The 26,912-nt window shown below is 39.3% G+C and overlaps 1 protein-coding gene across 1 annotated transcript in view; it reads left to right on the plus strand.

Annotated features, from left to right (window-relative positions):
- The first annotated feature begins 1,892 nt into the window (after window positions 1-1,892).
- The window catches only part of Slc13a1 (solute carrier family 13 member 1), an 84,803-nt gene continuing 59,783 nt past the window's right edge, over window positions 1,893-26,912 (plus strand). The window contains exons 1-2 of the mRNA XM_050145912.1: window positions 1,893-1,992; window positions 20,541-20,669. Of these exons, the coding sequence (XP_050001869.1) occupies window positions 1,894-1,992; window positions 20,541-20,669 (228 nt within the window). The 5' untranslated portion in view covers window position 1,893. The remainder of the gene's footprint in view (window positions 1,993-20,540; window positions 20,670-26,912) is intronic.

The raw sequence follows: 26,912 nt of genomic DNA on the forward strand, positions 1-26,912 counted from the left end.
TCTGTGACGCTAGAGAACAAAGCTGAGCATTAGGGGAATGGCTGTGTGGTAGACATGAAGCTAAGGGTGGATGTTCTGTAACTATGGGCTAAAACTTCTTGTGTGGACACCCACCAAAGGCCTGTCTAGCTGTAGCTTCAGGCCTCAGAATGAGGATCCTGAGAACCTTCCTATGGGGAGAGACTGTCCCTAGAAGAGAGCAGAGGCACAGAGAAGCACCAAATGCTCTTCTTAGCCTCTGTGTCACTGAAGCGTCACCTTTCCCAACACAGCCTAGGCCCTCATTTCTGTCAAATGACACACAAATGCCATTTCATTTTTTTTTGTATCATTTCAAAAAGTCATATCCTCTGAGATGAGACAGTGAAGTTCAAATGCTCACACCAGATGGCCTGAGAAAATCAGAGCAAAATTTTCCTTCAAAAAAATCAAAAAAAAAGGAAAAGCATGTGATAAACTAGTCAGGGCCTTTGTGGGAAAAATAAGTATAATTCTGGGCAACTCCACTGCTTTAATCTGTTCTTAATGTTCTTTATTATTGCTACTGTGTGGATCGTCACAATTGTATGACTATCATTATTCAGATGGCAATCGCCCTTTCTTTCATCTGTGAAATTTTTTTATATAGTACACTATTCTTATCCAGAACATTTTTTTTTGTTTACTTGTCTAGTTTTCCTGAATTACCCTCTGTGTGATTTGGCTGGAAATATATCATTTTAGAGGGGAAACTTTCTTATTTACATTATTAATACAGGGATTGTTATTGTAAATAATTTTTTTCCTTGACAGAAAAATAAAACAGAGTCAACACCACTATGGAATTAGAAGTCTGACCTAAATAATAACCATATGTTATATAAGAGTGAAGTCTGTGTCAAGAGAAAGCCACTATAAATTATAGGAGTTCTGGTTTGTTGATATCTGGGACTGAGCGCACAGTTGCTTAGTTGAACCTTAGTGGCTAATAAATTTACAATTTAAAGCATGCCAGACAATCCTTAACCATCTCCTCTATTCTATGTTGTAACAGATTTCGTCATGCACACATGGAGGCCCTCGCACACAAACACACATGCACACACATATCTTGAAGGACCCCAGTGAATTATCTCTGTACAGCTCCCTTGGCAAGTATGTAAGCTAGTATTAGGGCAATAATATCAATTCAAACCCATAACTGTCTTAAATGTGAGGGTTTCTACAAGGTTTATTTTTGTTTCTTACCAAAAAGTGATATTAGGATCTCTAAGAGACATGGATTATCTTGCGTTCAAAGTGAAAGGAAAAATTGTCATCATTGTTTTAGAATGCTGACCGGGTACATGACCTGGGAAGCCCCAGGAAACCTTGTCAACACTCAACACCCTTTCTTTTACTCACTCCCCTGTGCTGAAATCCCTGCTGTTGAAGTTGCTGTTTCACCATAGACACGAGTACACTTTCTTAGGCAGGGCTCTGGAGACAGTCTACGGAGGGATACCGAAGGGATCACAAGCGTGACAGCTCCAGCTAGGAGAAGCCAGGAGTCATCCAAAGGGGTAGCGGGGATTGAGAGTGGACACTCTTGGTTAACATTATGATCTTACCTTCCCCTGGTCGCCCCAGGCTACAGTCCAGTTACTGTGCACTAAGATAGAGAAAAGGAACTAGTATTACCTTTTACAAATCACATAAGCAAATGGTCTTTGAGTCCTCAAGCACTTTTGGGCTTATCTCTCTGTTTTAATTGTGATAGTAAAGCAATAAAAAATGAGTTTTAATTTTAACTAACGCTGCTCGGTCTGAGGCAGTAAGTAAAGATGATCAGGTAGAAAATTATTAATCCAAGCTGGTTATTTAACATCTGCTTGAGGGTGAAGAGGACACAGTTGAAGGTACCTGCTCAGGACAATGAAACTCCTCAATTATGTTTTGGTCTATCGCCGCTTTCTCCTTGTGATTCTCTGTGTTCTCCTCTTATTGCCACTCCCTCTCGTTGTCCGCACCAAGGTAAGTAAGCCTGGAGCTCAGACTGGCACATTTATTGAGCTACTTAGGTTGTCCTTCAATATTGATGACAATCTGGTTAAAAGCTGAACGAACGGTAATAGTTTATGTTTCACTATGTATTATATTTTGTCTATTTTCTTTGTTTAATAGTTAATCTTATTTGCTTCTTGGCATTATTAACTGGAATAATTAACTATAGCAATCAACAAGAATTTTTTTCCACTTGTCAACTAGATGAAAGGAAGAACAAAAGAAACACAGTCCTTTCGAGCTGATCTTTCAAGTTATCAGCCAATGAGGAGCAGCGTGGATAACATTCCCTTCCCCTGAGAATAGGCAATCATAAATCTCTGTATAAAAGACTATCAGGGATGTCTATTCTTGTGACACTGTGACATGACGCTCTTGTCATCTGCAAATGTGCTGTGTTGTATTCATAGTTATTCTAGGATACAGGAGGCCCGTGGGCTGCGGGTTAGACAGCCCAGGGCAGAACAATTGGCAGCACAGGGTCTAGAGTCAGCCACAAAACTTCCCAGAAATTTAATTTCCTCCTAGAATAGAGACATCAAAAATGTGAAGTTGTTTTCCAGGTTAATCAGAAAATGTAATAAATCATCGTACCATGCTTTGATATTTCAGATTTTAGTGTACTTACTTCGGTGTGTTTATGAATATCTTTTGGCTTGCTTTTGAAAAGAACCAGTCTATTAAATCCAGAATATTAAACTCAGTGAATTTCCCATGTTATGGTGACGTGATCTGAACTAGCAAACAGTGAACGGAGCGCCTCCTCTGTGCCAGGCACAAGTGCGGTTTGGTGGTAGGAGAACAGGTGCTCAAGAGAGGCTCTCTGCTTGAGATGCCGTATTTAGCGCTTGCAAGCTGTGTGACCTGAACCACTTACATAACCTCCCTGTGCTTCTGTTTGTTCCTAAGAGTGGGATCAAAGCAGGCTTGTTGTGAGGATGAAATGAACAGGAAGCAAGGGCCTCCCAGTCTCCCTTCCTGTGTGGCCTGGACAGCTAGCGGGATTCTTACCTCCTCGGATGTGTAGTCCCTCCATTCAGTGGAAGAGAGTCTGCCTCCCCGATGCTCTTTTCTCATGAGTGCTGTTGGATTAATAAAACGGAATAAGTAACTGTTACACAACAAACATTCCAGCTCCTCTCACAAGTCTTAGCCCCCGACCAAGAAATCTGTAAAGAAGTTCATATGCAGTAATAGAATGCTTTATATCTAGCCGAGGCCCTCTCTACCTGCAAAGTCAGCAGGGGAAGGTGTGGGTGGGCCTCTGCCAGGCAAGATCTTTCCATTGCGGCTCCCTACACTTGATTTCCACCCCTGAGACTAGGCAGTTGTGTGACCCCAGTGGACAAACCGGACAACAGAATTGACTCACACATACAGGGCTCTAATTTAGCTCCTCCCCATCATGTCTGCAAGTCTGTCATCCTATCTAGTGTGAATAATAACCTCTTCTAAGCCCCCCTGGTTTTATGAATTTCCTGATGTGTCAGAATCTTCTCATGGGCACATTTTGATTCACACAGGGTGCTTGACATACTTGAACATTTCCGCCTTAGTCTCAACATCGGGTCTTACTTATTGCAGAAAACACAGGAAATTAAACTAAAGTGAATTTCATGCCATGGCCGCACATCTTCTGTGGTGCTCCTCTGACGTACAGATGAATCTCACTCTAATTACCAACTGTAATTTTAGGGAAAATAAATATAAGCTCAATGAGAAAGAAAACAAATCCATAAATTAAAAGCAATAGTGTGAACTCATGGTTCACTAACTGAAAAATGTACTCATTGATTTTTCTTTTCCAAACATGGAATGATAAGAGTATATTACATCTATGCATTAGCCCAAGTACACTGTGTGCCAAGCGAGGAGCCCCAAGCACGCCGTCCTTGTGTGTGTGTTCCTCTGTGTTTCCTTCTCATCAGCTCATCTGCTAAAATTCATTTAAGGTTAATGGGAAAATTTTTCCTTACACAAAAACAGAATTTCATTTTTTGACTATTTTGAATAGATATTTTATTATTAACCAACTTCTACCTGAACGTAAAAGAGCATTATTTTAACTCTTGAAATGAAAGCAGGCAAGAGGTAGGAGACTTGACAGAGGCTCACACTGACAAGGATGTGAATTGATTTACTGTTAACATTTTTGTTACTGAAGTAAGGGAGCCTGCATTTGGAGAGAAACGGCAGTAAGTTAACAGAAAAATTCAAGCAAAACAAAGCCCACATTTATCTTTAAAAACACAATGGATCGCTGTGACACAGAACCAAGAAGCAATGAATGTTGGCTGATATTTTAATTCTTCTACTGGTTACTGGTGCTTTTAGGCACTGGCCTTGCTTCCTATCTGGACTCCATCTACAGTAGAGCAAGTGTCATCAACAAAGGGACACTCAGAGAATTTTTAAGCAACCTTAAGAGGGAAGGAGAAAGGACATCTCTGAAGAGCATTCCTCCGGTCCAGGCATTCTGCCAAATGCTTTGCTCAAATCATTATATTTAACCTTCTAACAAACCAACAGACAATGGCTGACAGGCCAGAGCTCTCGTTTTACATCTGAAGGAATCCATGCTCAGACGCTGAATGCAACAAAAGCCGAGAAGCTTGTTTTGAAAGTGGGTTTTTGTCAAAACTCAGAATTCAAGTGTTAGCAGGTGTTTTGGACTCGTCTCAATTTTGTGTTTTTGAAGGTTTATTCCCTGTGGATTGTTAATCATTTATCAACAGCTCAGGCGGTTCTAAACATGATAGTGCCTCCAATAAGTCAAAGAGCAAAGGAGGCTTATCCTAACCATTTCCTTAATTAACATTATGCCTTTAGAGGCTTCAGATAGAAGAATGGCATTGATTCCCAGAAGCGGGGAAAGGTCTTTTGAGAAATGAAGCAATGAACTAGGTGTGTGCCATGTCCTAATGTCCCGGAGTCCCAGCTGTATCGTATGGTTACATCTGCTTGTCAGGTTATGGTGACCCTTTCCCTTCCAGGGTTCACTATGACTCATCCCATTGGGTTGGCATTTTCATGCCATCAGGATGAGTGAGAACTCGGGCCCATGTTTTTCAGTGCTTTGATTGGAAAAGTAGTTTATAAGGAAGAAGATTGTGTCTTAGACCTAAAGCTTCTGGGTATAGGCTAAACAGAAGACCAGATTTATTTTTTTACCAATTGGCTATTACTTTTGTTCATTCACTCAAAATTACAGAGTAAAAATAGAAAGAAAAACCAGTGAAGAGCTTGTCATGATCTGGTTGCTTGTGTTTCCAAACAACACTTGTCTGAGTCCTTGGACTGACCAGTAATTTTATTTATTTTATTTTTTAGTATGTTTTTTAATTTTTCCATTCAAAAACTTTACACTTTCTCCCCTCATCTCAATCCCCTCCTGCTCCCCCACTCACCCTCTTCTTTCCTTCTCCCTCCTAAGAGAGGGCAGGGAAGCCTGCCCTGTGGGAAGTTCAAGCCCTGCCCCCCTACATCCAGGCCTAGGAAGCTGTGCAACCAAATAGACTAGGATCCCAAAAAGCCAGTACATGCAGTAAAAACAAGTCCCAGTGCCTTTATCAATGGCTTCTCAGTCAGCCCCCATTGCCAGCCACATTCATAGAGTCCAGTTTGATCACATGCTCTTTCAGTCCCGGTCCAGGTGGCCTTGGTGAGCTTCCCTTAGATCAGGCACACTGTCTCGTGGTCCTGACTTCCTCGCTTATCTTCTCCCTCCTTCTGCTTTTCACCTGAATCTTGGGAGCTCAGTCTGTTGCTCTGATGAGGGTCTCTGTCTCTATCTTCTTCTGTTGTGTCGAAGATTCTATGGTGATATTCGAGATAATCATCAGTGTGATAGTGGGGCAAGGACAGTTCAGGCACCCTCTCCTCTGCTGCCCAAAGACCTAGCTGGGGACATCCCCATGGACACCTGGGATCCCTTCTAGAGCCAAGTCTCTTGCCAACCCTAAAACGGCTCCCTTAATATAGATATCTTCTTCCCTGCTCCGATATCTGCCCTTCCTCCATCTCCACCCTCCCACTTCCCCAAGCTCTCCACAGTCTTTCCCTTCTCACTTCTCTCTCCCCCTCTCCCCTTCCTTTACTCCCACTCCCACCCCTACCCACACCCCCCCATGCTCCCAACTGTTGCCCGACGATCTTGTTTGCTTCCAATTTCCAGGAGTATCTATATGTTTTTCTTTGGGTTTTCTTGTTATTGGCTTCTCTAGGCTTGTGAACTATAGGCTTAATGTTCTTTGTTTATGGCTAGAGTCCACTAATGAGTGAGTACATATCATGTTCATCCTTTTGGGTTTGGGTTATCTCACTCAGGATAGTGTTTTCTATTTACATCCATTTGCATGTAAAATTCAAGATGTCATTGTTTTTTACTGCTGAGTAGTACTCTAATGTGTATATATTCCACTTTCTTTATCCATTCTTCCATTGAGAAGCATCTCAGTTGTTTCCAGCTTCTGGCTATTACAAATAATGCTGCTATGAACACAGTTGAACAAATGCTTTTGTAGTATTATTGGGCATCTCTTGGGTATATTCCCAAGAGTGGTATTGCTGGATCCTGAGGTTGGTTGATTCCCAGCTTCCTAAGAAACCACCACACTGATTTCCAAAATGGTTGCACAAGTTTGCATTCCTACCAGAAATGGATGAGTGTTCCTCTTACTCTACATTCTCTCCAGCATAGGCTATCATTGGTGTCTTTTCTTTTAGCCATTCTCAAAGTTGTTTTGATTTGCATTTCCCTGACTGCTAAGGAGGTTGAACATGATCTTAAGTGTCTTTTGGCCATTTGAACTTCTTCTGTTGAGAATCCTCTGTTCAATTCAGTACCCCATTTTTAATTGGGTTAATTAGAATTTTAAAGTCTAGTTTCTTGAGTTCTTTATATATTTTGGAGATCAGACCTTTGTCTGAGGAGAGATTGGTGAAGATCTTCTCCCATTCAGTAGAATGGCTTTTTATCTTAATGATAGTGTCCTTTGCTTTACAGAAGCTTCTCAGTTTCAGGAGGTCACATTTTTTCAATGTTGCTCTTGTTGTCTGTGCTACTGGGTTTATACGTAGGAAGTGGTTTCCTGTGCCCATGTGTTGCAGTCTACTTCCCACTTTCTCTTCTATCAGATTCAGTGTGCTGACCAGTGATTTTAATTACCAGTGAATCTCTGCACTTCTATTGTTTCCATAATGGTGAGAAGTTCAATTCCAATGCATTTCTGTAAGTGCTCCTTCCATAAATTATATCTTCTTGTGAATCTGAAGTACCAGAAACATTTTTAAATTCTCACCTAAACACAAAGGTTTCTTTCCCAATTAGTAGTTACTGCTCAGTAAACAAACTTCTAATGCAACTGCCATTTATTTGGATTAAATAGTCACAGTAAATCTTTTTCTCACTTTAGAGGAGAAATGCCATAACCATTCCCATACAGAAGTCTGTTAGTACTGACCTAGGCAGTGTGCCACAGTTTCACTTATATTCTCCATGTAACTGTATTCATTGATGACTATTTCTAGAACTTTGCTAATTTTAATCTTTTCAGTATGTGTTCAGTTTTATTTTCATTCTTATTTTTATAGTGTTTTGGCTTTTCTTGGTATTACTATTTATGAAACAAGTGACAACAAACAAAAAGATTAAAAGGAAGCCTGGCTAAAGACATAGCTCAATCAATGCAGTATTTGTTATCATCCATGAAATCCTGAACTCAAGGCTCAGCACTGTGTATACAAGGTGTGGTAGTCCATACTTATAATCCCAGCCTTTGGGAAGTAGAGACAGGAGGACCAGAGGCCAAGGTTAAGATCAGTTTGAGCTTCACTAGATGTTGTCTCTATTGTAGTGATAGGAGCAGCAGGGCTGTGTCCCTGGCACCCGGCCGCCCGCATGGCTAGGTTATGCCCCGAAATAATTACACGGAAACTGTATTCTTTTAAACACTGCCTGGCCCAACTAGTTCCAGCCTCTTATTGGCTAGCTCTTATATATTTTTCTAACCCATTTCTAATATTCTGTGTAGCCCACGAGGTGGCTTACTAGGGAGGATCTTAACCTGCGTCTGTCTGGAGTGGGAGAACCATGGCGACTCCCTGACTCAGCTTCTTTCTCCCAGCATTGTCTTCTGTGTACTCCACCCACCTATGTTCTAACCGATAAAATGGGCCAAGGCAGTTTCTTTCCAATGTCCTTTCTCCATCACTCTATAGATATGCCAAATAGATAAACAAGCTCAGATGGTTTCAGAAGCAGTAGGAAAAACCTGAGCAATCATATATTATTTTGTTAGGTGCATTTCTCCGAAGTATGCCTCACTCCATCTAGCTGATGCACTGAATAGGAACCTTTTTCACAATAAAGAAACAGGGAAACAATCGAATGGGTACCGAGAAACATTTACGAGGTAATGGATTGTAAAATGCTGGTCACATTTCAGTTTTCTTTTTGGGTACTTTTGTTTTAGGGTTTTTTTTTTTTTTTTTTTGAAAAGGATTTTACAGCAAGATAGAGTCAAAGGAAGAAGAGAGTGGGAGACTCATGATACAATACTAGTCCCACCCCCACCGGTGTGGCCTCTGGGATGCTTCCCCCTCTGTCACTCTTCCATTACTGAGTATGTTGTCTTACCATCTAGATTTCCCTCTTTCTGCCCATCTTCCTCCCATTCTCCAGTTTCATTGTACCTTCCTTGAGAGGACAATTTTCACCCGTATTTTCTTTTTTTAATTTTTATTTATTTTTATTATTATTAGTTAATTAAAAATTTCCACCTTCTCCCATCCTCCCATCTCCTTCCCATCCCCCTTCCCCTCCCTCTCCACTCCAAAGAGCAGTTGGGTTCCCTGCCCTGTGGGAAGTCCAAGGTCCTCCCCTCTCCATCCAGGACTAGGAAGGTGAGCATCCAAACAGACTAGGCTCCCACAAAGCCAGTCCATGCAGTAGGATCAAAACCCAGTGCCATTGTCCTTGGCTTCTCAGTCAGCCCTCCTTGTCAGCCACGTTCAGGGAGTCCAGTTTGATGACATGCTTCATCATCCAGCTGGCCTTAGTGAGCTCCCATTAGATCAGCCCCACTGTCTCAGTCCTTCTTCCAAAAGTCTTACCTGAGTACTGACTTAAAAATATAAGCTGGATACAGCCAAGGATCTTTTCATCCTAATGACCTTCCATACTTATCTTTCACAGTCATTATGTGAAGTCCCTAGAGTACCAATGGATATTCCTGCCCCTTTTCCTTTGTCCATGCTGCAATATCTTCCTGGAATGCTCTTCTTTTTTGTCCTGCCCTCTTTGAGAAGACAGGCTCAGACTGGTACAGATTGAGAATCATTATGACTACTCTTGTTTTAATCATAGCTGTGTTGGCCCCGTTGTAGTGTGTCTTCCATGTGGCAGTTTCCTTTCCTCTACAGACTGTAAATGCTCTAGGAGAACCATGCAGATTGCTAACCTGTGTCCTCTAGCCTCAAATGCAGGACTTGTCACATAGATAGTACATGACAATGTTGAGTGAGCTGATAAATTTTCTCATGTGGCAAAAGGATTTGAGATTTAAGTTATATTTAATAAGAGAAATCAGATTCATACTTTTTCCATGAGCTATAAGGTGAAAGATGTTGATGGGAGGAGAGAGCTTCTAACATGGAGAAAAAAGTAGTGAAGAGACAGATCAAAACATGGGTAAAATAGGAAGATGCCTGACCCCTAGGCTCAGGTCTGGGCATTATGTTTTTTAATTTTTAAATTAACGTGCAATGTATTAGAAACACTATAGCATTTTCTTCTATTAAAATACACATTGTTAGGAAACAATATTGCCATTGCATAGTGTTTCTATTAGATCTTGACAAGATATACCCATTTTGAATTAAGCCACTGTTTCCACATTTAAAACCACGCAAGTGTTCATTGAGATGCAGCTTCTCTGGGCCTGTAGTTGTTGCTTGCACCAGAACCCATGATGGAGTCTTAAAGTGTCAAGAAATACAGGTCAGTTGCTTTAAGCTTCTGAGACATATGAATACTGGCCATGGTTTAGCCTTACCTTTCTTCCTTTACTTAGATAATTTTGATAACTTTTCTAAGAGATTTTAACATGCTACCCTCGGCCCATTTCCTCATCTTTAATGTGAAGAGGATTCTCTTCATAAAAAGTTTCAAGTATTTTCTATAGATTAGCTGCTGTAGGTTCACCTCAGATTCTTTTGTAAAAATCTCAGCTTCTGGGCTTCGTTAGCAAAATCATTGGGTGATTCTGATAGTAATTTTTGGATTGCATCCTACTGCATAGAATACAGAACTTTGGTTATTTCCAATTCAGTGGCGTTGGGGTTCAGTGAGAAGAAAGTTATGTCTTTAGGGTGTTATCTAGGTATCGAGGGTGGATGTAAAGGGTAATTTAAAAATATTTCTGGTGTGGCATAGTGGAACCTCTAATTACAGGTCTCTGCTATCCATTTTAAGTCTAAAATGTAACAAGAGATGCTTACTATTTTTCCTTAACTTTATACTCGAGCTCCATACTTTCCATCTTCTGAGACAAGGATCTTTTAAAGTTTATTAAGCTTTTGAGTGATATGGATTGAGCTTTGAGCTACAGCCACTGCTGTGGGCAGGTGTGTCAGAAAGCATGCAAAGCTTCTTCAGGCATTGCCAGTAAAAACGCTTTCTTTGTAGCACACAGACTCAGGATGTATTGTTGTGGGAGCTGCGGGCCTCTTCCCACAGCCTGGCTCCTGGCCGCTTGGCTAGCATATACCAAAATAACAACACACAAATTGTATTCCTTTATACACTGCCTGCCCCATTAGTTTCAGCCTCTTACCCCATTTCTAATAATCTATGTAGCACCATGAGGTGCGCTTACCAGGAAAGATTCAGTATGTCTGACTTGGTGGCTGGCTGCATCGCATCTGCCCTGGAGAGAGCTGCATGGCATCTGAGCTCACTTCCTCTTCCTCCCAGCATTCTGTTCTGTTTACTCCGCCTATCTAAATTTTAACCTATCAGAGCCAAGGCAGTTTCTTTATTTAACCAATGACCTTCCTCCATCAATGTATGATTCCCCTCCCTTTGGAATTGCTTTGTGTTCTCTTCGGGAAACCAGTTGTCATGAGTGAGACCTTGGAGGGTCTGCCTTCCTCAAGCTCTGATGGAAGGAAAGGAATTCTCTTACCCACATTAATAACCCTGCCATCAGCCAAAGTACACCCCAGTTATCAGTATGTGTCATTTAAAAAGAGAAGGAATGAAAAAAAAGATATTTTAAAAGAGAATGTATATTTTAATCTCATATGGAGACATCCATTGAAAAGAGAACCAAAGTGAAATTTTTAAACCTAGTAGCCACATTTCCCAAGATAACAGGACAGAACTTTGTGAAAGGGGAAAAATGCAAATTGCAATGTCATCCCTCCATTTGTCTTGGCTGCTCTTAGCTGCAGTGAATGAGACAAAACAGGACTAAGATGGTCTTAAATCAGGACTGAGAACATGGGAGAACATCAGCTGTGGGGACCTCACTTCTTCACATAAATATTTTGGTCATAATTCTTTTGCTTAGAGAGATGAGGACTCTGGGGGAAAATGGAAAGACATAATCTCAGCTTGGGGAGAGTCACAGTCTCTGGGGCTAAGCTAGAAGAAGAGGGGGAAAAAAGAGGGACAAGGTAAAGTGACAGAGATTCCTATGCTAAGGGACCTTGTACAAGAATGGAAAACAACTGTTTTGCATAAGCATCAAAATAAATCATTAAGCATAATAGTAGAATGACCATAGAGGACCCATGGTCAAGAGTTTTCACCAATATTACTAGAGTCAGATCTAGGTCAACACCAGGAAACTAAGGGCAGAAGAGATATTGTCAAATGCATGAAAGACAAGGAGAGTAAGACTGACCATTGCTTCTAGTCCACAGGAAGCAGGCACTACCAGTTCCCCAGGCCAGGAAGAACCACACATCAGCTCCCTTATTTGGTCAAACATCCCATTTGTGTCATACTTAGCAGAATTAGTACTCTCAGATGACAGGACCTTGTCTAAGGACTAATGGAGATCAAAAGTGAAATTCCTATGGTGGGAATATAAATATAGAAAGAGAAGGCGCAGAAATAAAGCAATTATAAAGTTGTTTTTTGTGTGTATGACTTTAGGGCTGACCACTTGGTATTGGAAACCAATTTGAGGGCTCTTCCACCGGGAAGACTATTCCTTCTGTTTTCTGCATTTCTAAGTTGCCTACAAATCTTTGTCTAGGCTTGAAGCACCATGATCTTTCCCACTTCTCATGTAAACATGTCTATTGTCATCATGCTTGTTCAGATCTTGATTAGACAGCCATGTTGATGAGATTTCATGGATGTAGCTTTTTTGACTTTTCTATGAGACAAAAATGTCATAACAAACTTCCTGTTTCTCTGAATCTTACCATCTTTCCACCTCTTCTGCTATGAGCCACAAGGCTTACGTGCAGGAATTGTGCTGTAGATGGATTGCAGGTAGTATTGATATATTCAGGAATATATCAATATGTTTATAAATGCAACAAAAATCAAAGAAATAGAGGCCATTAAGCTGAGTGATAACAAAGTATTGTGAAGGAAGTGTGTTGAGAGGATTGGAGGGAATAATGGGAAGGAGAAAACGACTGCAATTATATTTAATTAAAAATATTAAAAGTATATAAATAAATAGAACAATTCCCACTAGAATACATTCGAAAAGCTCAAAAATGAATACATTACAATAAAGAAGACTGCATAAATCAATAAACAGGTGACCACATCCCAACTGCAATAAAAGTAATTAGGAATTCAGCAAAAGAATACATATATGAAGAGAGATATTTTTAAAAATAGAAATACATAGTTAAGGTAGGGTCAATCTCCTCCCTTTGTATTAAGGCTGGGCAAGGAAATCCAGTATGATGAATAGGCTCCCAAAAACCAGCCAAAGCATTAGAGACAGATCCTGCTCCCACTGCTGGGAGTTCCACAAGTAGACCAAGCTACACAACTGATGCACATATGTAGAGGGTCTAGGCTGATCCCACACAGGCTCCCTGGCTGTTGGTCAGTTTAGGCATCCTATCCATTATTGCTAGAAGTCTTAGCTAGGGTCATCCTTGTAGATTTGTAGAAATTTCCCTTGTATCAGGTTTCTAGCTAACCCCAACTTGATATGCCAAGTTTTGTTTTTAAACACCCATGGGAGGCCTTGCCCCTTTCTTAATAGCAAAAGAGGAGGAATGAATTAGAGACCAGTGAGGGAGGGAATGGAAGGAGAAGACAGAGGGCAAGCTACCATTGGAATGTAAAATAAATGGATAAATTTAATAAAAAAGTTAATTGTAGGAAAAACCAACCTACCAAAATTAAACCTATTTCATGGAAAAAAAAACTTGCCAACTCTTTTCATTTAATATTTCAGACTACATTTAACTGTAAGCAACTGATAGAAACTATGAAGAATGAAAGTAAAAAAAAAGAGAGAACGCATGTGCTACAAATGTAAAAATAAAATAGAAGTGTCAGTAAGAATGGATGACTGTTAAAAATCCTAGGTAGGTATGATAGACATGAATAAAGATAGTCCTAGAAATTGAAAACAACAAAAACAAATAAAAAATCATGAGGGGTATTGGGGGTTTTGAGTTGTCCTAGGTAACCAATTTCCCCAGGGAAATGTCTGTGCTTTGGTTGAATTCAGTTCTCATCAAAGATGAATCTTACATAACAACCATTGCAAGCAATTTACTGTGACAACATCACACACAGTAAGATGAATAGCAAGAGCATGACAATGTCATGGTTCAGGTTTTGCCAGGAGGTGCACTGATTAGGAAGACTATTTTTTCTTATGCCTAAGTGTGCTGGGGTACTTTGGCAGGTGTTTCCTTTATAAAGGGAACTTACGACATTCTTAGGGTGAGTTTGTTTTCTAATCTGTGCCGTGTTTGCCTTGTGGCCTGAAAATCCCTTTGCCTCTTTACAGAAAGATTGGTAGCAAAATATGAGGTAACAACAGCCCTACAAGACATTTGTATTGGCCTCATGTCCATCATTAATTTTAGATTTCTTCAAGATATACTACATTCTACATTCTGACTTTAAGGGGTCCATATTCCAGTCTGCCAGCACTTGAAAACATACCCCAATTGTCTGTCAAATATTAAGGAATAGCTATTGGAGGACAACTTGCTCCAAGGGCTGTGAACGAGTGTTAAATGTCCTGAAGATCAATCAGGAGAACAAATCAAGGGAGAGACAGGCTTCTTGGGTTAGGCAACTTTGCTCTAGGTTTCTTAAGTATTTGACAAGAATCATCTACCCACCAAAAACAGGAGGAAAATCTCAAGGAACAAAATCCTTCCAGAATGTCAAAGGAGAGCTAAGAATAATAGTATTATCTAAAACTATGACCCCCAACAGTCAGTAAAAGGGCAATGAAGATCTCAAAAGCTTTGAATGTCAACCGTAGCAGGTAGGGCATTTACTTTAGCATGGTTATTTTGGCTTCCAAGAGTTATCTTTTTCTGATATAAGAAACATCTACTTATGTCACATATTAAGGTCTCCCTAATGGTCACCACAATTGCCCCATCAGACTTCTATCAAGAAGAAGTAAAAGAGAATGGGCCTGGAACACTGGCTACAGACATGTGCGGGAATTCAAGAAGGGGCAGGGTGACTCTGGGTTGGCTAAATAGGAATTTCTAGAAACAGGCCATTATGATCATTCATTTGGCTAGCCCAAATGTTGAGCTCTGGGTCCACTAAGAGGATGCTCAGGAAGTTATAGAGGAAGTTCCAATCTGAATTTGAGCATCCTCTAGGCCAGGGTATCATAATCTAGTGCTAGCAAGAGAGGAGTGGGTACCATGCACAGAACAATTTGGTGGGGGCTAAATTACATAACTGTCAGGGAGAGCAAAGTGGGCACATTATCTAGATGTGTAGTCAGAGGGCACAAGAGTTAAGCTCAGCTGTGGATACAAAACAGGCACCTGTTATAGAAAAGGGCAAACAAGTCTGGGACCTCCCTAACCTCTGGTTTCTTATTTGTCCACATTATCTCTTATTATATGAACTTCCCCCATTGTGGTACCACGCATCAAAGGATAAGCATGGTCTCCTAAAGGAGACCACCAGTCTTGGTATCCCACTGTAATAGTGGAAAACAGAATTCCACGTGGGCTGTGGACCACTGGGAGAAGTACATGAAGACCTAGCAGGAAACTATGATTCTAATTCTTATTTTTTAGGTAAAGTTCAGCCTATTAAAGTAAGTTTGAGAAGAATAATGTTTTACTAATATAGGTCAGAAACCTTACTGAAAAACCACAGAAGTTAAGAAGAATGATAATATTGTAAGAAACAACTTGGAAAAGCAGCAATAAGGCAGGGAGTTGGGATTTTTTACATTGTCATACTACAACAATACTATAAATTAGTATGACCATCTTTCTAGAAAATAGAAGTACCTAATAAAGTTTAAATGAGCTTTTCCACCTGGAAATTTTGCTACTTGCTTTCTGTTCTAGGGTTGAAAATCTTTTTTCCTATAGCCATATGGAGCTTAGGGAGAAAGATGTTCACAGCCATATAGTATTGAAAAATTAGGGAGAGTTAGAAAGCTGTATGCCCAAATGCTAATATATTCTTTAACAGGAAAATTTGATCTACTTAAAATGAATTTGACAATAGTTATACTATGCTAGCATATATGCCTTTGCAATATAAATGCTGAATGAAAAAGTCACAAAATGATACACAGATAAAGCATTATTTAATTTTGAAAGTGCATGTTGGGGCTGGGGAGATGGCACTGTATGTGTAATGTTCACTGCACAAGTGTGAGTCTGTGTTTGGGCCTCCAGCACTCATCAGAAAGCCAGGTGTGGTGGTGTGTTTCTGTAATCCCTGTGCTGGGTGGTAGAGACAGGAGGATGCCATGGCTCACTGGCCAGCCAGGTTAGCCAAAATGTTGAGCTCTGGGTTCACTAAGAGACTGTTAAGAAAGAGGGAAGAGAAGTAGTTAAGAAAGACATTCTAACATGAACCTTTGACCCTACACCTGTCTGCACTGGCAGGTGTACTCATACATGAATCTGCACAAATGCAGCACCACACACAAAGAAAAGAAAAGATAGTTATTAAAATGTTAACAGTCTTGCGGAGTAGTGATGCACGCCTTTAATACCAGCACTTGGGATACAGAGGCACGGGACCTGTGTGAGCTCAATGTCGGTCTGGTCTACAAAGAAAATTCCAGGACAGCCAGAGGTGTTACACAAGGAAACCCTGTCTTTGAAAATCAAAGAAGATGAAGAGGAGGAGGAGCAGAAGGAAATATTAATGATCTCTATATAGCAAAAATCACACAAACACTGATGGAAAGTGGCAAACCTCATGCCAGACAGGGTAAAATCTGGGGGATAAGTACAGGGAAGAATACAGAGGAGCGACACTGACTAGTTTTTCACAGAAATGTTTTACATTAAAAAAAAATTAAGTTAATGCGACAAAGTCCATACTTGTTCACTATGATAAACAACCATATCTGTTTTGTAATTTTTTTAACTGTCCTAAATATTTTAGAAATTTGAAGGCTCTTTGAAAACAGATTGCTCCAAAGCTTTAGCACCTTGATGTTTTTACTGTAAAGGAACAGTGTCTTCCCAGAACACTTACTTCCATCACCCTTAGTAGGAGCGAACCTTCCTGTGGTAGGAAAAGGTGGAGGCAGCCAAGAGAGGGCAGGAAAGGTGCACAGCCAAGCATTCTAGACTACTGGACAATACATCATCTCTGCGCGATCTAACGGAATGTCTGATGAGTATATAATAAACAGTCTCCTCTCCCCGAATGAGTGTCTTATTTTCTGAGATAAACGATATATATTTTTAGGGAAAATAAGGTATCTAGAGACTTTTGAATAACTAAGTGGCATTTTTAGTCCTGAGGAAATTCATGAATATTTTTTATCTTCCTTTTTCTTCCTCCCTTTCTTCTTTTCTTTCCTGTTCCACCTTCATTTTGCTCACTTCACATTTGGCATTTCGAAAAAGGTACCATGGATCTTGAAAACGTTTTGCAATGTCTGTGATAGTCATAATTCCAAGACCAATAGGTGTTTTCTTCCTGTGTTTTCTGCCATAATACATAAACAAGATAAAAATAGCACTACTCTGGCTTCTGTCTCTCTGATCAAGAATTTATAATACTAAATGACTTGTCTAACTCTGGAACAAAATTTGGATTAAAATGTATGCTTGCCATGATTGCAGTTTATATAACAACACCAAAAGCATTGCAAGCATCTACTAGACTTGAGGGTAGACTTGAGGTGGGGAAAATAATTCCCTCACTCTACCTGGACAAGGGTGACTCTGGATGTTCCCTCCTTGTCTAGAATTTCAGTTTCATTCAGGCATGGAAAATTCCTACAAATTATGGAAAATTATCTAACAGAGACAACAGAAACATTGCATAATTATATGAGAATTACTCATATGGAAAAACTGAGGTTCAAATGTTGCTGCGGAAACTCCAATAAGGGGATATGATTTTGACTACACATTGCAGGATTGTCAGACTTTCCAAATAGCTTATAAATCCAGGGATTTTACCTGGTCATAGTAGGATATTCCCTGCAAGCAAGTTTCTGGAGCAAGTGGTAAATATAAGAAGAAAAGACTGAGTGATCCTATACCCAATAGTTTTCAATCTTTACCCTAAACAACAACAATAAAAACCACTTAATTACTTTGAAAATTCTGGTCTTGTTTCAGTTTATTCAGGAACAGGCAAACATCCTACAATTTCTTGCAAGTTCCCAGGTGATCCATGATTCAGTGATCCAACAATCCATTATCCAACATTGCTGGTCCATGGATTATATGGGATATAAGCAGAGAAAGACAATGAGTAAATACAAAAACTCGGGAATAAGGACACAAGTAGGAAAGTCAGAAGAAGAGGGAATGGTTTGCAATTAGACATTGATGCAAATGCTAACTTAGCAGGTGAGCAGGGCATGGGGAGGTGCTATGCAAAGGGAGAAAGCAGGTGGCATTCTCTAAGGGATAAATTCTCTTTGTTTCTGGAGAACTATGTCACAACACGATACTAATGTTACCCCGTCTCTCACTTTTTAAAAACATAAATTCACTGTATTTTAACATAGAATCTACTGGTTTATAAATCTTGAGTCTAACTTTTACATATACACAAATTTTCACATATATAAATAGTCAAGTATTGTGAGTCTAACAAACTGAATTTGCCTGTTAGAATTTCAAATACTTCAGATCTTTAAATAAGGTAAAGAGTCCTGAATCTGAACAGAAGTGGGTATCAAAAAGCCCCCTGGGAGGCCCTGAGGCTTACTGGGAGACAACCTGGGAAACAGAAATGCTGTGAGTTAGAGTCTGGTGCAAAGTGAGAGGCGGGGATCAGATCCACACATCAAGAGGGTCTCAAAAGGAGACTGTTTTGAGACAGTCTTTCTGTGTAGACCAGACTAGTTTCAGTCTCGGGTAGTCTTCCTTAGTTTCCCAAAACCTGGGACTAAGGGTCTTTGCAGATAAAGAATTAATGTCAAGAAGTATGAGGATAAGTCTGGTTGTAGAGGAAAGATGATTGAATACAAGTTGAAAATTTTGAATTATTATTAAAAAAACAACTAAAAGGTGCTTACTTGATGAAGTCACAGTTGCATTAGTTAAAACATGAAAATCTCTCAGGAAATGTAACCATTCAGAAAGTGAAATTTTGCTGGTTGTTCTGTTACCAAAGCTGTCCCATCTGAGCAGATTAGGACTGTTAGGGAAAAATTTCAAGCCCACGGTAGAAGTTAGAGGTGGTGACCAGAACTCACCAGTCTCATTTGGCTTTTTCTTTTATTTTTCTGGTGCAGAGTGCTATATATAGTTGCTGTAGAGTGTTTTCGGGGTGTATGGGCCTTTAATCTTAGCTTTATGAAAGAGAATGAGGAAATCAAGCTGGCCTTCTTAGAAGATGGTCTGGTCTTGGAACAAGCTTGTCTCTAATGGACTTGGGTGAAGGCAGAGGGGCAGAGCTGAGGCTTAGTGTAAGAACAGTAAACAGCACTAGGAGACTGGTTGGCCATAACTCAGGAGCATATGATAGCCAAGGGGCCCATGCTGTCTTCTTGTAAGTACGGCAGGAAGCTTAAGGTTGTAAGGAAAAGTTTTGGGGCCATCTATGGGTTATTGTTAAAACAAAATACACAGTCATCCCTATACACTGGCATTTTAAACTAAACTAGTGCCTACAGAATCTCTCTAGAGCTGTTTAGAAGGATTCAGTCAAGGCTCTGCTTTATTTTGCTGTTTTATTGTTTGTCAAGACTACAGGGGCAGACTCTGTGAAAACTGTCAACATCAAAACACCTTTATTCTTTTTCCTTTAAAAAGATAACACAATGAAGATGCGGCAGAGTCTGGGCTTATTAAGACTCTCTTAGATTCACTGAAAGAGAAAGGATGCTGGGGAGCCAATGCCCAGCCCAGAGGATTCAGCCTGATGCTGGTGAATCATAGCGAGGGAAGCTGGATATTGTGCAGACCTAAAGAAAAGACCTCATCAAAATCCTAGCATACAGTCTCTCTCGGTAAATTTCCAATGCAACCCAGAGTTCTCAGACAGCAAACAGCACAAGAACAAGAAGCAGCAATACAGTGGATGACAACATTTATTGATTGTTTGGCACGTTTTAAGTGATTTCATACCAAATTATTCAGGTTACAATGGTTGTAAATTTCACCTCTTCCTTTTAGTGCCCTAAGACAGAAACCTGGTTTCCAGCTAAGCCATGCAACAGATTTCATTAAGATTAAGATTCCCTTTGAGCCTCCTTGTGCTGTCCGCAGCAACTCAGCTGCCTTCCTCAAAAAGCCAGTTTTTCCTAGGCACATGAACCTGCACCCCTTGATTCACTTGCTTAGAAGCTGCATTCAGGTTCATCTGAGCCACCTGTCTCTTCGCTCCAGGAAGTCTTTTTTTCTACGTTGATTTCCCACTTTTGGTTAGAAAATATGAATGCAATTCCCATCCAAACACACGCAGCTAAAAGAGAAAAGTAATTCAATTAATGGAAAGGTATATCATGAAGAAATGTCTCCAGTCTGCCTAGTTCTGCTTTCCAACAACACTCCAAGTACATTTGAGATGCCAAATGAGAGCAAAGACAGACATCCATGTGCACTAATTAATTTGAGCAAAGAAAATTGGTTCTAAGATATTCTGTTCAGAGGGAAATATGAAAGAAAGACGGAAAATTTTCCATGTTTCCAGTTTCCATGTTTATTAACTGCTGCTCCAAAGCCCTTAAAAACAACTATGTGGTGATAACTAAACAACAGAGACATTTCCACAACCTCCCTCCCTCCCTCAGCTGCATCCAGCAAATGTGTTCATTATTTGAAGGGTGATTTCTGGGGCTCATTTTGTTTTTCACCTGATGTCTTGTCTTGATTCTTTGCAGGAAGCAGAATGTGCCTACGTCCTCTTTGTCGTTGCCATCTTTTGGGTCACAGAAGCCTTACCCCTGTCAGTCACAGCTCTACTGCCTGGCTTAATGTTTCCCATGTTTGGGATCATGTCTTCCACACATGTAAGTTCTCCTTCAACTATCTTCAGAATTTGATGGCTTGTTGTATGTGGTGACATCTTTTGAGAAACGTTGGCTTTAAAAGGAGCCATGATCCTGAGGTAAGGGCTCTTCATAAGTGCCCCCAAATTATCTAAGTGCTCCCTCTCTGAGATCCTGCGAGCTTGTCTACTTTTGGGGGCCAACAGGGCAGAACTTGAGTCATGAGTGTCTGTAAAAGAAACTGTGCCCATCTTCTCTTGCTGACACTTTTATCTGGTGCCTCTTTCCCAACAAAAGGGGCCATCCATTTACATCCTGAATCATCTCAGACTAGTCCACAGAATTTGAACCGACAGCACACACACACAAAAGGAGGAAACACTTTTTGCTTTGGAAATGAAGAAAAACCTTCCCTGTCTTCTTTTCCGGAAACCTGGTATTTCAGAAGACAAAGCCAAATTAACTTTCATGTGTATCTCTATTTTGTTCTTGCTGGGAGGAGTTTATTCATGCTGAGAGCTGCTTTTTTTTTTTTTTTACCTTTATGCAGTCTAAGGGTGTCCATCTAAAGGAAATGGATTCAGTTTTTGCTTAAATACACAAAACACCCTGAAAGCAAAGCACTTATCTCCATTTAGTCTCTAGGCAGCAGGCAGTTGCCTAAATTAGAGTACCAACATTCATCGGAAGGAGTTCAAGTTCAACCCAATCAGTACCATCCACCTTTTCTTCCATCTTCTGCTTTGGTCCAATGCTATTGTCTCGATACTCACATGTCTTTAATGTGGACAGTCTTAGTTAAGTTCTTTCTATGAGACAAGTTATTCCTACTTCATCTTCACATTGGTCTTCCCCCTGTTGGATCCAAAATCATTTTGTACTTATGACCCTGTTTGTTCCTCTTTTCATACTGGTTTTCTACATTCATCCTGACTTTGCTTCCCTTCTTTCTTATTATGACTGGTTCGGAGGTGAGTGTGGCAAGGGTTATCCTTCAATTCCTCTTACTTCTAGGCTTAGGTTCAGCTTCTGAGGAATCTGAGACCCAAAATCTAAGTTTCTGAAATGGTCTAACATGCTGAAGGGTGAGTAAGACCAATCAGGTACAGAAAACATGATGTGGTAGATAATGGTTGTTGTACCGCTGTGCATGTTCAGAAATCTTTATTCTTAAAGGTGACATCATCACCAACCCTATGGTCTGAGAGGTGGAAAGAGACCTGGGACAACTCTCACCTAGGGCAGGCATCTTCTGCATTTATGTCCTATAAATGACAATACTCCATGTCTTTTTGATTGTAGGTTTTCAGTAACTCACAGAGGGGGCAATTTTGATTTCCAAAAACTCAGTTTTATTTAAACCAAGTCTGATGTTCAATTATATTGAGCCATGCAATTTTTACCTCACAACTGTTCTGCAAATACAAATCATCTTCCTTTTGCACACAGCATTTTTTGGATGTTACAATTAATGTAATCCCTACCTCCAGTCTTTATGATCTCTAGACCATAACTCCTCTCTTTAAACCTAACACCTCCAACGCTATCACTGCTACCATCCTATCTTCTTTTCTCATCCCAGAACTATCTTGTTTGTCAACATTACTGAAAATTAGACCAGTTAATTAATTAGATATGGTTTTGTTGTTGTTGTTGTTGTTGTTGTTGTTGTTGTTGCTGTGGTAAAGAATCCTGGCATGAGCAAATTAAGGAAGGAATAATGTGCTTTGGCTCACAGTTCCGGTGTAGAGTCAATCATTCTGGGGAAATGTTGACAGCATGAATTTAACATAGCTGGTAATATTATATCTGTAGTCAGGAAGTAGAGAGCAATGAATGCTAGTGTTCAGCACAATTTTTCCTTTGTATTCCGTCCAGGATAGAAGTCCATAGAGTGGTGTAGCCTTTCTGCCTCCTTGAGCTCAATCTAGATAATCCATCTCCTGTAAGCCTAGAAGCTGATCTAATCTAGATAATCCATCTCAGGCATGCCTAGAGGCTGATCTAATCTAGATAATCCATTTCAGGGATGCCTAGAGATTGACCTAATCTAGATAATTTATCTCACTGTATGCCTGGAGGCTAACCCAATCTAGATAATTCATCTCACGTTAGATTAGAGGCTGATCTAATCTAAAAATTTCCTTATTGGAATCTCCAAAGGCTTGTATACCAGATGAATCTAGATCTTATCAAATTGACAATACTAACTATGGTAAACATTAAATCTGCTACAAAGTAAGTACTCAATAAATAATTAATTTAGCTAGTAGGCTGACAAAAGCAGACCATTTTAGAAATAGCTGGAGTATTGCAAAAGCAAATAAATGAACCATTTATATTCTGGTCTGATGTGTTTCAGTTTTTTGAAATGCATACAGTACAGGACTTCTTTGAGTCCCTTTGCCTAGTGAGTGGAATTGGAGCTTACAGGAAGTCAAAGACCTTAGGACTTTTAGTGGTGATATATAAATGGCAACTGTAATTTTGGTTTCTGGACACCCAGACCCAAATATCCCATAAAACTATGTTAATTATAGCACTGCTTGGCCAATGACTCAGGCATATTCCTAACTAGCTCTTACATCTTAAATTAACCCATTTATATTAATCTGTGTATTATCACAAGCTTAGGTTACCTTACTGGTAAGGTTCTGGTATCATTTTCCTTCGGCAACGATATGGCATCTTTCTGACTCCGCCTTCTTTCCCCCTGCATTCATTTAGTTTTGCTGCCTAAACCAATTCTGCCATACCATAGGCCAAAGCTGCTTCTTTATTAACCAATGGTTTATAGAACACAAAGGGGAATCCCATATCATCTTCCCTTTTCTGTGTAAATAAAAGGGAAGGTTTAAAATTTAACATAATATAATTACATGTAATAAAACAAGTATCAAGCAAGAATTACAGTTACAATATTTTTTGTGAGTCTACTGTTTTATATCTAATTTATCTTTTATCATAACTAAGGAAAACTATAACTATCTGTCTTCAACTCCATCAAAGACCCCAGAAAGATTTACTATTACCTAAGTAAATAGGAAATGCATTGTAAGCAACTTCAAAACTCTAGAATTGACAAAGACATCTTGCTACCTGGACAGACACCCAAAGTTCTTCTCTAATGTTGTGGGTATCCATCTTCAGCCTACAGGCCCATAGTTTCTAGCAGACTTTTCTCCATGAAGCAAGAAATTTGAAAGTCTGCTTTGCGTCTATTGGCAGTTTGTCATTCACTTTCTTCTGTGTCCTGATAATGTCATTCAGACTCTTTCATGAAGCAGAAATCCTGAAAGACTATCTCACATTCTTTAGGCAAGTTCAGCAGTCATTTTTCTGTGGGTCCTGAATGTCCAGCTCATACAGCATATTAAGCAGTTCAGGCAAGAGCAGTTTCTTGCACAAATGACTAACAAACTCTATAGAGAGTTTCTTCGATTTCCATCATCCTCTTGAAATAATTGGTACTGCCAGAAGCAGACATATTTCACTGTCTAGAAAAGTCTAAGTTCTTGAAGCCTTTCAAATGTCATATTCTGTTGGTCGTTGAAGTGTTGAAGATTATCTTTCTAACTGAAATGTACATCTGTCTATCTAGAAAACCTAACTAATATGATTACAAGTTTGAATATTATAAATGACTATCTATTAATCCATAATTTTAAATTATACATTGCATTTTAAATGAGCTGTATAAACATAATTCCTTAAATAAGAGTAGAAATATATATATAACAAAATTGACCTTAAATTTGTATCAATAAACCAAAGTCCATACTAATGTTAAATATTCATCTTGTGATCTTTTTTCCACAATGGACGTTTAAACTTTAAAAAGTAAATGTCTGACTTGACGTACACTCAAAGCTTGTATGGACTCGGTTACAAATTTAGTAAAAAAAGATTTGAGTTGAGTAGTTGATATGCATCCTACATATGTGTTTGATCTTTATCATGTATCTTAATTATTCCTTTTCATCATCTGTAAGTGAAATATGAAGCGATAAGTCAAGCTGTACAATCAAATAAAATATGTAAAATAATTTCAAATGCGGATATAACACCTATGAGTTTTTATATCAACAGTTTTGAGAGTACTACCTGTCATTGTGCCCCATATTATGAGTTTCAAATATCAAATCTATCATTGAGTAGATGAAGATCTTCATTCAACTGGAAAGCCCTAAGAATGTCCTTTATTGGCCACCATAGTTACAGTTTTACCTACTTTAAGGCCAGTGCTGGATATTCAAACCTTGCTATGCCTATTACTGTAATTGAAAGCTACCAACAACTATTGAATTTTTATACTGTTTGAATTATACCTAAATATCTAAATAGTCGTGTGTGATAAATTCGATCATCTACAACAGATATTAGTATTGGTATTGTTGAAAATACGTTTATAAATAAAACATAAGAAAAATCTGTGCATATATAGATTTTATTTACTCAGTCATTCAATAAATATTTATGTGGTGGAGCCTGCCAGACACTTGGAAAACATTAATAAATAAAACTTGGGGAAAATTTTATGAATAAAAATAGAGAAAAATTACCTATTTTTTTAGGGGAATGGAGAGAGTAAATAATATATTTGATAAATAGATGAGTTGAATAGTTTGCTGGAAATGTAATTGATAGGGCCTTAATGTTTAATGTGCTTGTTATGTAAACTCAAAGATATAAGTTTGGAGCCCAGCACCCACACAAAAAGCCAGATGCAGCAGCATAAGCCTATAATGTCAACTCCAGGGAGGTAGGAGATAGGAGGTGCATGGTGGGAAGCCAATCTACACAACTGCTGAGCCAAAAATTCAGTGAGAGAACCTGTCTCAGAAAATAAGGTAGAGAGTGATAAATATACAGATATCCTCTTCTTGACTCCATATATGCAGGGTTAAGTACAGGCACTTGCATACATGGGCACACACACATGGATATATCATGCACACACACACATATTCACACACAAGAAATGCAACTAATAATATAGATAAATGTAGAAAGTTAGTGAAGATCAGAAGGAGTAGCAATTTTAGATAGCATTGTTTAATCTAACAGGAATTTGTGACCAAGGTAGAACAACCTATGTATCTGAACAAAGCGTTACTGGAGATAAGGAAGTTATGCATTTGCATATTGATAAATGCCCACTGAAGGGAGAAACACCCAGTACAAAGGCCTCAAGTCAGGTCAGTATACTGTAGTAAAAGAAATAAATGTGATATCAACTACGGGGTCAGGGAGTCAAAATGGTAAGATTTGGGCTGGCCATGGTCAAAGAAGGTCACAGTAAGCTTTTACCAATTGAGGAAGTAGAAACTTAATGGAGAATTTTGAGCAAAAAAAGGTAACACTTTTTTTTTAACCTGACAATGATTTTCAAAGAATAATTTGAGCTGTTGTATTGAGAACCTAAACAGAAAGGAGACAGGCAAGCTACTGCAAGTGAGGTGGAGACCATGGTAACTCAGAACAGAGCTGTCTCTCTCTCTCTCTCTCTCTCTCTCTCTCTCTCTCTCTCTCTCTCTCTCTCTCTCTTTCTTTCTCTCTCTCTCTCTCTCTCTCTCTCTCTCTCACACACACACACACACACACACATTGGCTATCTTGTTAATGAAATTTGAAAAAAAAGACAACTGACTTCCTCTACTTATTAAATATGACATACAGTTGAAAGAAGAGATTCAAGGACACATCCTTGGTTTTTGATCTGTCAAGTAGAGAAATGGAATTGCATCCCATGACAGAGAAATCATTATGGGAGAAGCAGGTTGGCTGTGGAGAGGACTGAAATTTGGGATTCAGTGCTAGATGTTTACATGCAAAATGCCTATTCGGTACCTAAGCGAAGATGTTGAGAATAGATGTGGATACAGCTCAAAAGTTCAGGGTTCATGAGACATTGGCTCATCTGGAGTTATTAGTTACCTGACAGTCATCTGCATATAGATGTTTTCTTAAAGTCTCTGACATGAGATCATGTAGGGGAGTAAGGACAGAAAAGTGAAGCAGATTCATGGAAAACCAGAAGGGCTGCAAGTGAAGGAAATGCTTCAAGGATGAAGCAGTGACAAGGCTGTCAAATTTGCTGCTAAGTCAGTAAATATGAAGACCAGAAAATTTATCATTGTGTTTAGAAAACAGAAGAAATAAATATTTTAAGATGAACTAAATAATCATATTAATTTTAACCAACAAAGCACATTTTTAAGAAGCATTCTTATTTAGCTCACAGTCAATGTGAAGAACTACTTT

Source organism: Alexandromys fortis, unplaced genomic scaffold (assembly GCF_014885135.2).
Source record: "Alexandromys fortis isolate MF-2015 unplaced genomic scaffold, M_Fortis_MF-2015_v1.1 scaffold_34, whole genome shotgun sequence".
Lineage (NCBI taxonomy): Eukaryota > Metazoa > Chordata > Mammalia > Rodentia > Cricetidae > Alexandromys > Alexandromys fortis.